The sequence below is a fragment of the Pinus tabuliformis genome, chromosome 1_1 (genome assembly GCF_031772625.1).
Source record: "Pinus tabuliformis cultivar Carrire ecotype Pingquan chromosome 1_1, CPIR1, whole genome shotgun sequence".
In the NCBI taxonomy this organism is placed as follows: Eukaryota; Viridiplantae; Streptophyta; class Pinopsida; order Pinales; family Pinaceae; genus Pinus; species Pinus tabuliformis.
This window is the reverse complement of record NC_142297.1, coordinates 584,650,175-584,666,886: the sequence shown is the minus strand read 5'-3', so window position 1 is coordinate 584,666,886 and position 16,712 is coordinate 584,650,175. Positions and strand designations below refer to the sequence as shown.

At 40.1% G+C, this 16,712-nt stretch overlaps 1 protein-coding gene across 5 annotated transcripts in view; it reads left to right on the top strand.

Annotated features, from left to right (window-relative positions):
- The first annotated feature begins 1,919 nt into the window (after positions 1-1,919).
- Positions 1,920-16,712, top strand: part of LOC149214595 (phytyl ester synthase 1, chloroplastic-like) — a 417,560-nt gene continuing 402,767 nt past the window's right edge. For 2 of the 5 annotated variants that reach the window (XM_089392344.1, XM_089392343.1), the window contains exon 1: positions 1,920-2,523. In XM_089392344.1, coding sequence (XP_089248470.1) covers positions 2,205-2,523 — 319 coding nt within the window. In that variant the 5' untranslated portion in view covers positions 1,920-2,204. The remainder of the gene's footprint in view (positions 2,524-16,712) is intronic. The other 3 variants (XM_089392345.1, XM_089392341.1, XM_089392342.1) reach the window with 3 other exon arrangements.

Sequence of the window (16,712 nt, the reverse complement as noted above, 5' to 3'; positions counted from 1 at the left end):
ACTTCAGGTTATGTTATGAGTCTTGGATCAGGAGTTCTCTCGTGGAGGTCATGCAATCAATCTATTCTCGCAGGTTCCACAACAGATGAAGAATATGTGGCAATTGTAGAAGCAATAAAGAAAGTTATGAATATTAATATTTTTTTTGATGTGTGGAATAGATTATTACGTTTTGAAAATTTAAGTCGGTGAAACTATTTATTATTATTATGATATTCGTAAATAAAATTTTGTAGGCGTATGATTTTGCCTTTACGTGCTCATAATTTGTCTTCATATGCCCACGTTATCAAAAAAAAATTCTTAAAAACACCTCTCAACATACTTTTAATATTAATTTATAGTTAACTTACCCATCAATTTTTAAAAATGTGATTTACGTTTAAATTTTATTATTATTATTATGATATTAATAAATTATCATATTTTAAATACTGTCCAAGTGATTTTTAAGATTTGCTGACAGATGGTTTTGCATAACATGATGATATTTTGTCCTCATGTTCCCACGATTTCTACCCATTAAGGATTGTAATTTGTCTTCATGCGCCTACAGTGCTTGACCCATTCTACCGATTACATCATTGTAATTTGTCTTCATGCGCCTACAGTGCTTGACCCCTTATACTTCCGGCTGCAGTACCAATTAGGGATATATTCCCAATTATTTCTTTAATGAGAGGTGATAAGTCAGCTTGGTATTTTGTACTGGATTGGTTTTTTAAAAAACTTTTCACGTAACATTCTCAGACAATCCGGATCAGCTCTATTAAAGGGAGTTTAATTTGATGGATGCAAGGAGAATTGAATTGGAGTTTTATAATAAAGGGTAAATGATTTGGTATAAGGAGTTTAATTTGATGGATTCTAGGAAAATTGAATTTGATTTTTATAATATAGGGTAAATGATTCGGTAGAGGAGAGCTCGACACCTGAATATGTCTGTCTCATACATATCTCCATCCATGTATATGAATCTTTCTGATCATATAGCTAATGTTGCTCCAGTATATCTGCACATATGCTATTTTGTTTTTCTATACACTATTTTGATGTTCTCATATATTTGCATGTTTTTGTCAATGTTGCTGATATCATCAAGGGCTTACTCTGTGCCCACGCGCTGCTGATCGGCAGATAATTGATGTACTATCAAGTAAATATATTGACTCAATATAAAATATCTCGCTTTTTTTCTCCTGAAAAAAAGAGGATAGCGTTTTATGATAAAGGGTAAATGATTTGGTGGGGGAGTTTCAATTAATTGGGATCAATTTTATTAAAGGGAGTTTAATTTGATGGATCCAAGGAGAATTGAATCTGCCTTTTATGATAAAAGGCAAATGATTTGATAAGAAAGATTCAACTAACTGGACTATCTATTGAAACTATCTTTGAATCAGGGTATAGAATAAAGAACATTATTTTTTTTAAAATCATGATAAATATTAAATTAAATAAGATATCCAAAATTAAATAGCTGTTACTATCACACCAAAAATATATCCAATAATCCTTAATTTAAATATACCAAAAATTTGTGACTCAACATATTGACACGATGAGAACCTATTTCCTGAAGCTTATTACCCCATGAAAAAATATCTGTATGAATTTGAAACTGAATTAAAAAAATGACACCACATTGAAACTGAATTAAAAAAATAACACCACATTGGACCAACCAAAGGATCTTCCCACAGAGTAATGAAAAATGAAAACGCTGTCTTATTCAAAGAACAAATAATCTGGGTTCTTGATTGACTATGGAAAAATTCCCAAATACTACATCTCATTTATGAAAAATGAAAACACTCTTTTATTCAAAGAACAAAGAATCTGGGTACTTGAATTGACCATGCAAAAGATCCCAAATAAGACATCTCATTTATGATTCGTTTAGCGGAGGGCCCAGCCACAGGGCAACCAATGACGTTGTGGCTGGCCCTCCAGTCGCCGGCTCTGATACGCAAATATGAGGAATCGAGGTACAGGTTGGGATTTTGGGTTGATTTGCCACGGCAAGCGAACGTGAGTGGCTTTAAATATTTTACATTTCTATTTCCCAGGCAAGCGAACGTGAGTGGCTTTAAATATTTTACATTTCTATTTCCCAGAAAATGCAGAGACACTAAAACCCACTGAAACCACTCGAAATTTTGAAGAAACACATCGTATCAAAGCAATAGCAAGCAGGAATAGCAATGGAGATGGCGACTGTGGTGGATTCTACGTGTCTCTGTGCTTTTAGAGAGCACCCAAAACAGTTACAGTTAAATTGCAGAAGGCCATTCTCTGAATACTCTAACTCGAAGCACTTACACTGCAGAAAGGCCTTCAAACTCAGAATAAATTCTTGTTCGGGTGAAAGAAGTACAGTTAGTGTGAAGAAAGTGGAAGAGGTTGTAAAGCAGGCGAAGGAGATGAAAAGGAAATCCGGTCATGGCGGTCCTCCTCGCTGGTTCACTCCTTTGGACTGTGGAAAGCCTCCCCCAAATGCTCCTCTGCTTCTCTATCTTCCAGGTTCTTTTCTTTTTTCAATACTTAAAACACCTGTGAAGGAATGGTCTCATATATAGGATTGAAAGTATGGGTGCTTCTCACTTAACAAAGCTATTATGTTCTGTTAAGCATCTTTTATTTATTTTGAAAGACGGTATGATATGCATAGGCAGCATCCAAAATATTTTTTCTCAGGAACTACTTTGGTCAGAAAATAGCTCAGGATTTGTGAGTGTTTACCAATTTTGCAAAACTTAGCATCGCCTAAGAATCGGTGCGGGTCATCAAATTGGGAAGTATGGGAAAACGATCAAAACTCGGTAAGCATAAACTTGAATTCGAAAAACTCAGACGAATGGGAAAATTAGCAACCTGAAAAACTCAAAAAAGTTATAAGGCGCAGTCCAACTCTTGTACGCTTTGTCCTTTTGCTGGAATCCAACCATAAAATATTCGACAAATTCATGGTTTTATATTATTTAAAATGTGTTTGTGAATGCATAAAGGAATTCAACTTCTTGAAATATTTCTGTAGCACTTGATAATCCAAATTTCACATCTTAAATTTGTGATTCCAACAAATCTCCACTTTATTTTAGGCAAAAATGACTGGAAAATATGCCCATAGAGATTATGACACTGTTTATCATGCAGTTTAACTCTTCTACTATTGGGTTTGTTTTGCTGGAATCCAACAATAATTTTTTGACGAAATCGTGGCTTTATCTTGTTTAAAATCCATTTTTGAATGCATAAATGGATTCAATGCCTTGAAAAACCCCTATGGCACTTACATTATGCAAATTTCACAACTCAAACTTGTGATTCTAACAAATTCCTGCTAGATTTTGGACAAAATTGACCAGAAAATATGCTCAAAAAAGGGCCAAAACATAGAATATTTATACTATGACACTCTTTACGGCACAATCTATCTCTTCTACATTTTGGCTTCTTTTGCGGGAATCCGACAATTAAGTTTTTGACAAAATCATGGTTTATATTGTTGAAATTTGCTTTTGAATGTATAAATGAATTCAACGTGTCGAAACACCTCGTGTTTCTCATATTATGCAAATTCATTGCTCAAACTTGTGATTCCATCAAATCCTTGTTGGATTTTGAGAAAAATTGACTGGAAAATATACCCGGGAAATGGCCAAAACATAGCAGGTTTAGACTATAATGTTATTTAAAACACAATCTTACTCTTTTATGTTTTGACTTTTTTTGGGACAAAATTTGGCAATAAATTTTCTGACAAAATTGTGGGGGCAATCAAAAGCTCAAGAGTATAGGCCAATGTTAAAAACAATAAAAAAGATCAAACTTTCTCAAACTAGTCAAGTGATTGAGTTTTGGCAAAGTTTGTCAAAATGGTCAAATTGGTTGAGTATCCGAGTCTTGATCTAACTCATCGACCCATGATCAAATTCACCAAGTCTCACAAGTCTTGGCCAAATTGTGGGACTTTTGGCAAGTTTGCCTACGCTCGACCAAATTTTACCAAATCGAGTGGGCTCAACTCATTTCAAAGTCTAGTCAAATTGTCACTTGGTAGTATAAGTAACATCTAACCATCACTGACGGAATCTGAAAAAGTATTGGCCTGTGTCCACCATCCTAGCCATGCTTGAATTTGAACAAGTGCGAGGGGTATGCATGAATTCTCACCAACTAGGTTGTTTGTCCATAGTTAAAGAGAGGACATTTGGCACCTAGGCACAAGAATCTCTATGGTAGCTAGCCTAGATAATCCTAGGTACAAGAATCTCAATGGTAGTTAGCCTAGATAATTTTTTTGTGTTAAAGCATCGACATGTTATTATCTAAGAAGAGTACATAGATGTTTTCTTGATGTTGAGGACTGCCTGACAGGGAAACTGGCCAAAGAACACCAGTTCAAAATCTTAAGATTACAAACACTAGAGTTGACGAGATTCTCTAACAAAATTATAGGCGAAAGAGCCAGAGCAAGGCAAAAGATACTACATAGCCCTTGCTTAGGCTTCTAGCCACATAACTGACTGTATGAGTGACTAAGATACTACATAGCCCTTGCTTAGGCTTCTGGCCACATAACTGACTGTATGAGTGACTAACATAACAAAACTATGATGAGAACCAGACTATTAGCCGCACAAGAAAAGCAGACTAGCATAATGGCTAGTAGAGAAGGGTTTGGAGCCATAGTCAAGCTACCGCGGGCCGTGAACCACCAGCCAATGCTGATAGCATCGCATAACAGAAGAAGTCACCGACGAGGACCACGGACGTACAATGAGCCACGAACCACCAACGAGGAGCACGGACGCAAAGCAAGCCATGAACCACCATTAAGAGCCACTGGCGCACAATCGACCACGGGTTGTTTAAGGATGCCTGCACCCACGCACTAGCAGCAGTCATCCTATACCTCCAGCAGAGGCAAGAGAGTACCCTCAGGCTGCGCTTCAGAATTAAGTGCCCAGGGCCACCTCCAACCTCCATTTCTTCCCAGACAATATGGACTACAAGCCACCAACTTCGAAGCCATGGAGTACTCTCCTCCTCGAGCAACAGATTCCAACTCACCAACCAAGAATGGACCCATCCCGCCAGTCGACTGCGAAGTGTCCACCACCTTTCAGAGTGAAGAATCACCATACCCAAGTAGCCATAAGAAAGATTGACCTGACCTATCTTGCACGTTGGGCACCATAACCAACTGCTACTCTGACTGGGCACCAAATAGAAAGTCAAACTCTTTGAAAGCTGCCAAATGTAAACACACCTCTGTGTTGTCGGACTCCTTGGAGGTGGAAAATGACTCTGAGGGCTGAATTGACACCAATTAACCTCCACAGAAAGTCTTCGGGACGTGAATTGCCCCATGACCAGTGGGCACTCAAGCCAATCCTCCATGCCAAAGAGAAGAACAGAAGTCCAATTATGGTTGAGGACCCTGGCTGCCACAGAATTGCGATGACTACCGACATTGCAGAGAATATGAACCATGACATTACCCACTGGCTGAGACTTAATACTAACCACCATGCGAACCAGTGGCGGAATAATCGCAACACACGCCCAAGTAATTAGCCACCTCCATATTTCTTGATGCCAAGGGTCCCTATCTATATCATGCTCCATTGTAATCCAAGTAGGAAAGTACTAGATTGTTACAGAGGCACCGGATAAGACTTGGATCTCACACGTAGAACCATTTAAAAACCATAAAGGACCTTGTACATGAATGACTATGGAATGATTGAACGCCATCATAAATTGGGCAAGGAAGTACCAACTTTCCCCTCTAATGAAAATGCCCAGCATCATCGGATTTAATGGATCGTACCTGTGCTGAGAATAAGACACCTTGCCTCCTAGGTGGAGGATAAAGCTGCCCCTGGTGGTCAAATCAATTTGATTGCCGATCATGGGCACCCGCGGAGGGGAAGCTAGCTTAAATAATTATTATGGTACACTAGGTACGATTGTGATGATACTCACTATTAGAATATTTATTTTGCACTCAACCTGAGGTGTTTATTAGACCTTAGGATCGTTGGATTACTCCATTTATGGTAAACCACTTTAGGGGTTATTGTGGTCCCACCCTTGGGGTCTTAGGAGTAAACCCTAAACCTATTTCTTGTTGAGACTCTAGCTTCATTGGAGACACATGATGCATTGTACCTTTTGGGATCTTCTTTTGAAGGTATGCCTCATTGTAGAAAGGTGTTTATGAACGTTGCCATTCCTCTTGGATTACTTTTGCTTATCATGAAATCATAAGATGGTATCAGAGTAGTTCATAACCCTGCCTTATGGAAGTGATGTGCAAACCTATGAAGACTTGCTAAGTAGTTCCATATGGAAACTATTATTTAGGGATGACAACGCAAATATAATTGGTAAATCAAATATTTTTTCTAAATATCCTTTTTGTTCTCAAATATAAAATGTAAGGAAAGATAGGAATAACGTTTCCCACTGGTTAGAGTGGATTTAGTGGTATTTTTAGCATTTAAAGATACTCAATTTGTGAAAATATGTAAGTGGGTCATCAATGAGTTGTTGAAGAGGCAATAGAATGCCTTCTAGTTATTTGTATATGGGTTGTGTTACTACTCAATTTAGCAGGGGTCCTAGGAGGGGTACCAAAGAGACCACTACTAGACCAAGTGGCAACAACGGGACAATGACCCATTGCCATCTTTGTCGATGTCCCCTGCTCTTTATGGACTTTCACCGATGGGAGGAGTCCTGGTGTAAGAGAAATCACTAGAAATGATAAGTCAAGGATTATATACAATGTGATTTCCAAAACCCATTCAGAGGAGAGGCTCAAATAATGGCTTGCTTGCTTTAAAAGCAAGAGAAGGGTTCTCCAAGAAAGGCTTATTGATAGGAGGCCTAGACCTAGGTGAAAGGGTATTCGACACAAGGAATGTACCTAGATCAAGGATTCCTGGAAAAGGGAAAGGACCTCTCTTAGGGTTTGTGAGATAACAAACATGCAAAGGTTTGGGACCATAAGAGAGACCTAAGGGATCCAAGCAAGACCTAGGGTTCAAGATGATCATCCACAATATGATTAGGTCAAGCAAGGATGACAAGAAGGGTCAATGAGCGATGAACTTCCTTTGAGTTTTAAAGTGCAAATGACCCTAGAAATGCCACTAACCAAGGAAGGTGAAGGACAAAAACAATTTTGGAGCTAGGGCTTGAGATTTCTCTCAAATTAGCTACGGGAATTGCTTGAAACTTTGAGGGCACCTGGAGGAAATCAAATCGCAGTAGTATACCAATTTACACCCCAAGGAGATGTCTCTAATGCAATTGGTGCAAGGACCTAGTTGGCCTTCTAGGGTTAGGGCTGAAAATAGGAAAGCAATAAGAAAAAGTTTTAAGTGTGACCACCAAAGAATTCGACTAGTGCCTATACCATTGGGAGAATTGAGTCATGGGTGCTTATGGTAGGTTAAATTGACCTTCAAGGAGTCTAAAAGAGGAAACCCTAACTACTTCTTTCAACAATTACCTTCATTACATTAATTAATGGAGTTTCATGGACAAATTATAACAATTTTCCACTAGGAACATTCATTTCATATCATCAATGAGTAACACACACAAAACTTCTCAAGATCACAATTTCGCACTATATCAAGTAAATTAGGGCATAAATTTTCACTATGAGAAAGAATTCCATGCATTAGACATTTGCATAAAGGTATTCAACAAGAAAAGGCACTTACTAGACAATATGAAGTATATCCATCCATCAATAACGCATTTAGAAGCTCCAAAAAGATAGCAATATATCCATACATCAAAGTGCATCCCAAAAACATCCAAATTCTCTCCAAAAATTGCAGGCTGAAATCCTCTAATGAGGCTAGTGAAAATCCCAAGTGTGATGTGGAACTACAAATGAGGTCTCATCAATATATATGAGCCTCTCACAAGTTCAAATGGTCTAATTTTAGCCTAATTAGCCCCTAATTAATATTTTAATGTGCAAATAACAACTAAATTGGTGACAAACCCACCAAATAGCTCCAAAAGTAAATGACAAGCCTCTCAAGAGGGCCAAAATGATAGAACAATAGCTAATAGGGCCGTTGGAAGGCCAAATCAAGTCCCTCATGTGCCATAATGAATAGGAGGGCTCTAATAACAATGATAAAGGGGGTGGCCCCTTAATCTCCAAGCAAATAACCTGTGGTGCTCCCAAGTGGCTGTGGGGGCACAAAGAATGGCCTCATGGGTCTCCAATTGAATCAAGCAAGCCTATGCTCCATCTATAAGGGCTGGAATGATGATGCAAACCCTCCCTTGTCTCCCTAGGTGAGACAAAACCCCATCTGGGCCCTGGATCAACTTCCAAGTGTGTGGTGCAAGTGTGTAGCCGGCTGGGCAATGTGGTCCAAGTGCATCATTATCATCGAATAACTGGGACACGATCAAGAAATAGGTGGCGCTGAAGGATCCCATGGTGTGGCTGTTTGCTCTCTGCTATGGTAGAGGCCCATGGCTCTCAACGCTCACCCTACAAGTGCCATCATGACCCTCTGGAGGGCTTGGATCCCATATAGGGAGACCAAAACCCCAAGATGAAGACCCACCTACAATCCTGTATAAGATCCAATGCATCTCCTCACCTTCCAGTACAACAATTCATTAGTGCAATTGAGCAAATGAGCTTACAAATCATGGAACCAAGTGAGCACTTCATAGTGGCATGCCCTTCCATAATGGGCTTTAGAATGTACAAACATCTCCAGGCTCAAGAAGGAGGTTAATCAAAGACCCTATTTGGTGGTTTCAACCTCTAAGGTAGTGATAAGTCCATGGTACATCCGTCAGATTGCAGGTTTCATATGAAATAATGATGGAACAGAGTGGAGTAGCAGGGGAAGGCTCCAAGTCACATGCCATGGTATAAGGATAGCTATAATGAGGGAATCCATCAAATGGGTGTATAGATGTAGGAGGGAGCAATTGTGGTATGAGTTACCCCGACCTTTGTTCTTCCACCCTTCTTCATATGCTTTTTGCCTTTTATTGATTTTTCTTTTTATAACTGCTCGGGGCTCCAGGGAATGAGAGCATGATGTGAATGATATAGCAATGGATACCTGCTTAGGGTAGGGCAGTGCAACACTCACCAGGGGTTGGGACAATCATGGGTTCCTTAATGATGCATGGGGCTCATATAAGGGGCCCTAAGAACCAGGGTGATGGCCATAATGATAGGGGTAGAGCTCATGTTTGGCTTTTGCCCACATGCTAAATTTTTATGTCTGGACCATCTTTTGCATTTTATGGTACATTTCCTGTTGTAAGTGGCCAAATTATGCTTTTTACAATCTTTTTAGTTGCATCAACCTCTAGGGCATCGTTCCAGGCCCAAACCAAAGTGTGGACAAGGGGAAGAGGAGGCTAACTCCTTGTGGACCTGTTACCGCTCAAACTAGCAAGGGTCCTTGAATGGCTACTACCAAATTAAGGGCAATAATGGAGCAATAGCCCACTATCACCTTCGCTATGGCTCCCTACTCTTTACAGACTTTCACCGATGTGAGGAGACTCGATATAATAAGCACCACGAAATAAATAGACCAATGATAGGGCGAGGGGTGATCCTAAGGGGCCTATTCACAAGAGAGGCTCAAAATAATAACTTGCTTGCTTTGGAAGGCAAGGTTAAAGGTTCTCAAGGAAGGTCTTAAGGAGAATTTCAAGGTTTGAGTTAAGGGTATGTATCTTATAATGGAGGCCCTCAAACCCTAAGATTCTTGTGAAGGCTTGGATTCCAAGTGATCCTTGAAGAATTGTCTTCAATGAAGTATGGGACCACATGAGACCAAGTGAACCCGTGGTTAGGTCGAGGGGCGAGGGTTTAGCAACCAATGATATTCTTGACCTAATCGGGAGAGAGAAAGGGACCAAAGAATGAATTTTCAACACAAGGCAAAGTGAGGATCCCAATGAGGTTTCTAGCCTAAGGAAACTAAGGGCAATAATCGGTCTTCGAGCTAGATCTTGCAATATCTCAAGATCCCACCGTCGGAATCTCATGAAATTTGGAGGGCTTCTTGAGGACACACCAACGCACTTGTGGACCAAAAATCAAAGTGTTTGGATGGCTAGATTTTGAGATAATTGATGCCCTAGGTGACCTATGTAGGCTAGGCCTAGAAAAGAGGAGAAGGTGAAAGAAATAAGCTTTGAGGTGATCACGTATGGAGGACCAGTGCCTAATCCTTTCAGGGAGATTGGAGTGAAGTAGAATTATGACTATGGACTTTGGATTTTCTATGTCAAGGAGGCTTTGAAGACAACTTCACTTAGCATTAGGGCAACAACAAAAGCAACTTCAAGAGCTTTATACTTCATTTTGAAAAATAGATGACTTATCAAGATTAATTTCAATGATGAAGCATCTCTAGGAACATTCACTCATAATACATGGCCCATACATGAAGCATCACTATCTAGAAACAAAATTTCCACAACTTCGCATAAATGGATACAGTAAATTAGCCCTAGTATAGCGAAATCCTAGCAACAATGTATGTGACAAAATAGAAAGAAAGAATAGCATTAAGTTGCACTTACATGTATTAAGAGTATATCTAACCATCAAAACTTTGCCAATTAAGATGCTACAAGACAACAAAAAATGATCCAAACATCAAAATTCATTCCATGCTCCAAAAATTCATCCTGCAAGAAGGATAGTGAAGTTATCTAAAGAGATACAAGTCCAATCCAAGTGATGATGCTAAAATGAATTCACATCACTTGTATTTATACACTTCTAATGAGTTCAATTTAGCTAATTAGGCCTACATTAGCCCCTAGAATAAAATAATGTGCAAAATAACTAACTTTTGGTGACAAACGCACCAAACTAGCTCATAAACAAAAGAATAAGCCTCTCAAGAGGTTGAATGATCAATCACACATGTCGTTAGGCCTTCTAAGAGGTTTGATGAAGTCCATAAGTGCCATAATAAGAAGTAGGACTCCCAAAAGTAGTGGACAAGGGGTTGGCTCCTTGTTCTTGTGAGAATTCCAACACTGGAATCCCATTGCAGCAACTGGAAATTATTCTTATAATTGTTAGTTTTATTTAACAATTTATTTGTTGTTTGCTATGACAAATACTGAATAAATCACACTACAATCTACACAAATAAAATTGCAGAAGAATAAAATGTTGGAAGCTGAGAAATTTTAGCACATACACATAAAATATAACACAATTATTTTTGGACAAAAGTCCCCGGAAAAACCCAATGCTGGAAAACCGGTGCAGCAACTGAGGGTTTTATTATTATGTAGCAGTGAGAAATTCTGAGGACAATTGGATGCCGATATCTAGCAATCCTATAGAGAAAAATATTGGCAAAAATCTAGTGAGGAATTTTCCTCACTCCACAGGGAAACTCTTGACACAACTTGCCTTCAGATAACTCGGCCTTGTGACCCTTTGTGTTAGCCTCTGTGTTGCATTGCGCAGTGTGCTTGACGTCAAGCCTCTGATTGGTCCCTGATGAAGTCGTTTTGCCTTCCACTTGCTGGGAAAATTCTTCTCCGACCCTCTGGGACTCCTTCCCGGCCTCTAGAACTGAGGACTGTTTTCCCACTCAACAAATTGAACTTGCCTCTAGAAGCTGCTGCGCAGTCCCTGCGTCATCTTCTCTGTGGCTTTTCTGCCTCTCTGCAAATGCACTCACTGGATCTGGAATACTTCCTCTAGCGTCATTGTCTTTGCCCCTCTCTCACTACTTCGATCTCTTGCTCTTTCCGACAACTGACTGCTGCTACTCTGGAAATCGATCTGCCAAGAAATCGAACTGCTAGAGTGTCTTCTCCATCACCACATCGACCTCCTCTTATAATCTACTGTTGGAGCACCAATGACCAGGATTAAAACATAATCGATGGCTAGGATCATCTCTGGATCGATTTGTGTGAGTTTCCAGACTATTCTCGTCTTATCTCAAATAATACTGATTAATTAATGATATTCCCTAAGTTTAGACTTAGGAAATATTTAAAAAAAATGGTTAATAATCTAATTGAGACACTTCTAGGCGGAATTTCTAGAAACCATTTCTTGGTTTTGGAGATCTCATGTATTCTAGCCTCTCCACCAAGTTTCGTGGCTAGAACACATCTAATGCTACAAAAACTAACAGTTCTCCTAATAATAAACATGGGGTGCTCCTAATGGGTGTGAGGGTACACAAGTAACCACATGGGTCTCCAAGTGGATCGAAAATTCCTGTAGCCCATCTGCAAGGGCTTAGATGATTATGTAAGTGATGCCACATCATCATACAAGCCCTATATCATCTACCAAGTGCATGGTACAACTGTGGGGCCCGCTGGGCATGGTGAACTAGGTGCATTTTCCTCTTCCAATAGGTGAATCTTTGACGATCTTTGAGCGTCTCTGGGGATCCATGGAGTGTTGTCTACTGCAGTAGAGGCCCATGGTTCTCTACACACACCCTACATGTGCCAATGTAGGCCTCTGGAGAGTTAGGATCCCATACAGGGAGACCAAACCCAAAATGGAGACCATCTGCAATCCTCGATAAGATCCAATGCGTCCCCTAGCCTTCTAGTACAACAAGTCATTTAAATAAATTGAGTTAAAGTTTTTACAAACCATGGACAACAGGTGGGCCCTTCATAATAGCATGCCCTTCCATAGTGGGCCTTGGCATGTGTCAATGTCTCCAAGCTCCAAAGGGGGTTAACCAAGTATCCTATTAGGTGGTTTCTACCTTTAGAGGGGATAGTATGTCCAAGGTACATCCTTCAAAAGGTGGTGGCATGTGATAAAGAGATGAATGGAATGGCAAATGAAAGAGGCAATCTTCGGCCACATGTTGGGGCTCATGGGTAGCTAATAAAGGGAAGCCCACACTTGGGTATATAATGTATAGGAGGGAGCAATCATGGTGTATGAGATACCCCGACCTTGATTTTTCCTCCCTTCTTTATATGCCTTTTGTCTTTTATGATTTTTCTTTGATTAGCTGCTCGGGGCTCAAAGGATAAGAGCATGATGTGTAAGGTATAGCAATGGATACCCCTTTTAAGGTAGGGCGGTTCATTGCCCACCAGGGGTTGTGTTAGGCCCCTATACTACTAGTATAACCCCTTATTGTTATTAGTACAACCCACTTATTATATTGATGTACCCAGGTAGTGCCCATATTGTTACTATTGTGTACCCCATAGAAGCCCACTATTGTTATTATTGTGCCCTTACATTATTATTGTTATGTCGGCTTTGATTATGTTATGACCCCTTAGACTCCTATATATAGAAAGGAGGTCTTTTCATTTGTATCATCTAAGAATTGTTCATTTATGTAATGTAAAGGAGGTTGCCCCCTCGAAGAGGCTGAATTCTAAGGCATCGATCTATCTTTTCTATCTTTTTCTTGAGCTGGTTTCATAACAGGTTGGGACAATCATGGGTTCCAGAATGATAAAGGAGGTTCATTTAGGGCCTATAGGAACCAAGGTGATGGCCATGGATATGGGGTAAAGCTCATGCATTTAGCTTTTACCCACGTGCTAAATGTGTTTGCCCAGACCATCTTTTGCATTTTGTGGTACATTTTCTTGTTGAATGTGGCCAATTATGCTTTTACTTTTCTCTTCAGCTGCATCAACTTCCTAGGCATTGTTCCAGGTCCGACCCAAGGTGTGGGTAAGGGGAAGGGGAGGCTAACCCTATGTGGACCCAGGTGGGAGAAATGATGAATGAGGCTATGATGAATGGAATGGGAGTAATGTATATGTGGATGGGGGAGCGGGACCAAGCAACCAAAATCGGGGTTTCCCATGTAGTACCACCCTAAAAACCAAAGGTCAGTAAAGGAGATCCCACGGGCTAAGATCCAAGGGTAACATCCAAAAGAGGTCTAGGGGACAGAAGCACAGATGTAGCCCACTATTTCCACCGAATCCCCCCATTAATCCATGCTTAGAAGTCTCCATGATAAGCAGACTACAATACTCAATCACCAAATGACAAGGCATATCTTTAGGTTTGGGAGGCCTACGTTTAAACATACGATCATGACAGATGGGTGAAGGACCACATGGATGGCTCAAGTGGTGGAGAAACGACACAATGAACTAGTTGGTGGCTGCAAGGGGTTGTTGGCTACAATCTGAGGACCATCTTGGAGAAAATTTTCTCTTAGGGATATCACCCACAAAATGGTGGGTAACATCTGGCTCCATCTGGGACGTGATCTCTCGAAAAGTGGGCGAAGCTACTCGAACGGGAGGTCACGAGAACAACAACAATCTCTTGGTTACCGTAGACCTGTTATCTGCACATATCAAAGGCTAAACCCACGGGGCAGCATGTTTGTACGGTGTCTTATGATCACCCATGCTTAATGTTAGGTCGTAAAATCAACGAATAATAAAATATGCAAGTTTTAATTTAAATGCAACTAACCTATCATGAGAAATACCATATGACATGAGTTCTAATGTGAAAATCAGCATGCAATGCGTCCTACTCTAACATGTCTATGGTACAAAACTAATACTAAGTGTAATCGCAAAGCTAGGGCAATCAACATATCATTAAATCAATAAAATTATTCCGGCCTATATGATTACTCATGTAGTAAATGTCAAAGCGAATGCGGACATAATCACATGGATGATAAGGCCGGTGGGAGGTAGGAAAATAAAATATCCACACATGGATGATCACTTGAGAAGAGGTAAGAAAAGGATGTAATGAGATCCTCTCTTCTAACCAAAATATAGAGATGTCAATGATTAGGCTTACAAACTTTTGATGGATGGCAACCTCTGGCATATTATTTCCAATTATGGCCATTATCATTTATGTCATATTTTATGGCCTCTATAGGGTTATGATTAGTACCAAAGGGACTCTGATGAGATGGAGAAACACAAGTAGGTTGCCCGTGATGATCACACTGGAAAGGGGAGATTATAGATTGATCATGATTCTGAGGGGGTGTTAAAGGAGATAAAGAATACTCAATGAGGGGTTCTTCCTCGACACTACACTCAGAAAGGGGGAGGGATCAAGGTCACTTGAGATCATATGAGAACAGGTGCAGGAATCACTCTCAAAATGATGAACCAGAGAAGAAGGCAAAGGGGAGGGTGGAGTGACATATCCAATCGATTTCTCTTCCCCAAAATCATAATCTAAAGGCTCAGGTGATTTAAATATATATTCATGAGGAGAATAGGTAAGAGCCTTATCAATTTCCTTAGTATCACATATCACATATTGAGTCTCTCTTGAGAGGAGAATCAATCACTTCCAACTGCCCCTCTTCATGTGGGGGAAAATAATAATTCTCCTTCCCAAGGGTGTCAATGGATATGTCATCATAAATAATATTTGAAAGAAAGGGGAGACCAATCTCATCCTCCTTTTTGGTGTCGTAAATGGGAGCACAATCGAATTGAGGACCAATAATTTCCCATTTCTCCTTTTCAATATGGAAGTAATCTCCAATGTCATCTTCTAAGGGGCTAATGGGATCATCTTCCTCAAGGTTCTCAAAAGGAGAGTCATTAGGAGTAATATTCTCGAGAAAGGTAAGGTTAGTTTCAACTTCATCCTTCCCAACACGTGTTCTTAAAATCATCCTTTTCATCATGTGGACTCGAGGAGGACTTGTCTTCCTGCTCATTACTTAGATTCCCAATGTTTGATGATGCTCAATGAAGGCTTCCTCTTGGATGCTTAATGTGGGATACACTTGAAAATGTCTAAGAAAGCCATCAACGAATTCCTCAATAGATGAGATGCTCTTAGGTTCATGATCCTGTAGACATGAGTTATGACCACAGAGAGATCCCATGAAAAACAACATAAGGACATCTTGGTGAAAAACCTCCTCTCTTGAAGCATTTGCATTAAATCTTTCCACATGGTCAATTGTGGAGAGTGGATCACCATCAAACATGGGCACCCCACGTACCATCCTTCGCGTGACATGATTAGGGTGCCCAGGGATGTTAGCAATGTCCAAAGCGGAAAATTAATCGAAGAAAGACAACCTATTTGAGATATACATGAAAAATATGTTGGAGTTACCAGGGTGAATTTAAAGATGCCTAGAAAAATGCGTGCTTCACCCTATAAGAATTGACCTTAAAGTTCAATGAAGGACTAGGGCTTCGTTCCTCCAATGGAATCGCCAATAATGTTATGTCAATATGTCGTATGGGGAACAAACACATGTTTCATGTCCTCGACAATGGGCGCTAGAAATGTTACTGCTCAAACTAGCAGGGGTCCTAAAAGGGGGTCCTTGAAGGGCTACTATTAGCTTAAGGGCAACAATGGAGCAATAGCCCACTATCACCTCGGCTATGGCTCCCTACTCTTTACAGATTTTCACTGATGGGAGGAGACCCTATATAATAAGCACCACGAAATAAATAGACCAATGATAGGGTGAGGGGTGATCCTAAGGGGCCTATTGACAAGAGAGGCTCAAAATAATAGCTTGCTTGCTTTGGAAGGCAAGGTTAAAGGCTCTCAAGGAAGGGCTCAAGGAGAATTTCAAGGTTTGAGTTTAGGGTATGTATCTTATAATGGAGGCCCTCAAACCCTAATATTCTTGTGAAGGCTTGGATTCCAAGTGATCCTTGAAGAATTGTCTTCAATGAAGTAT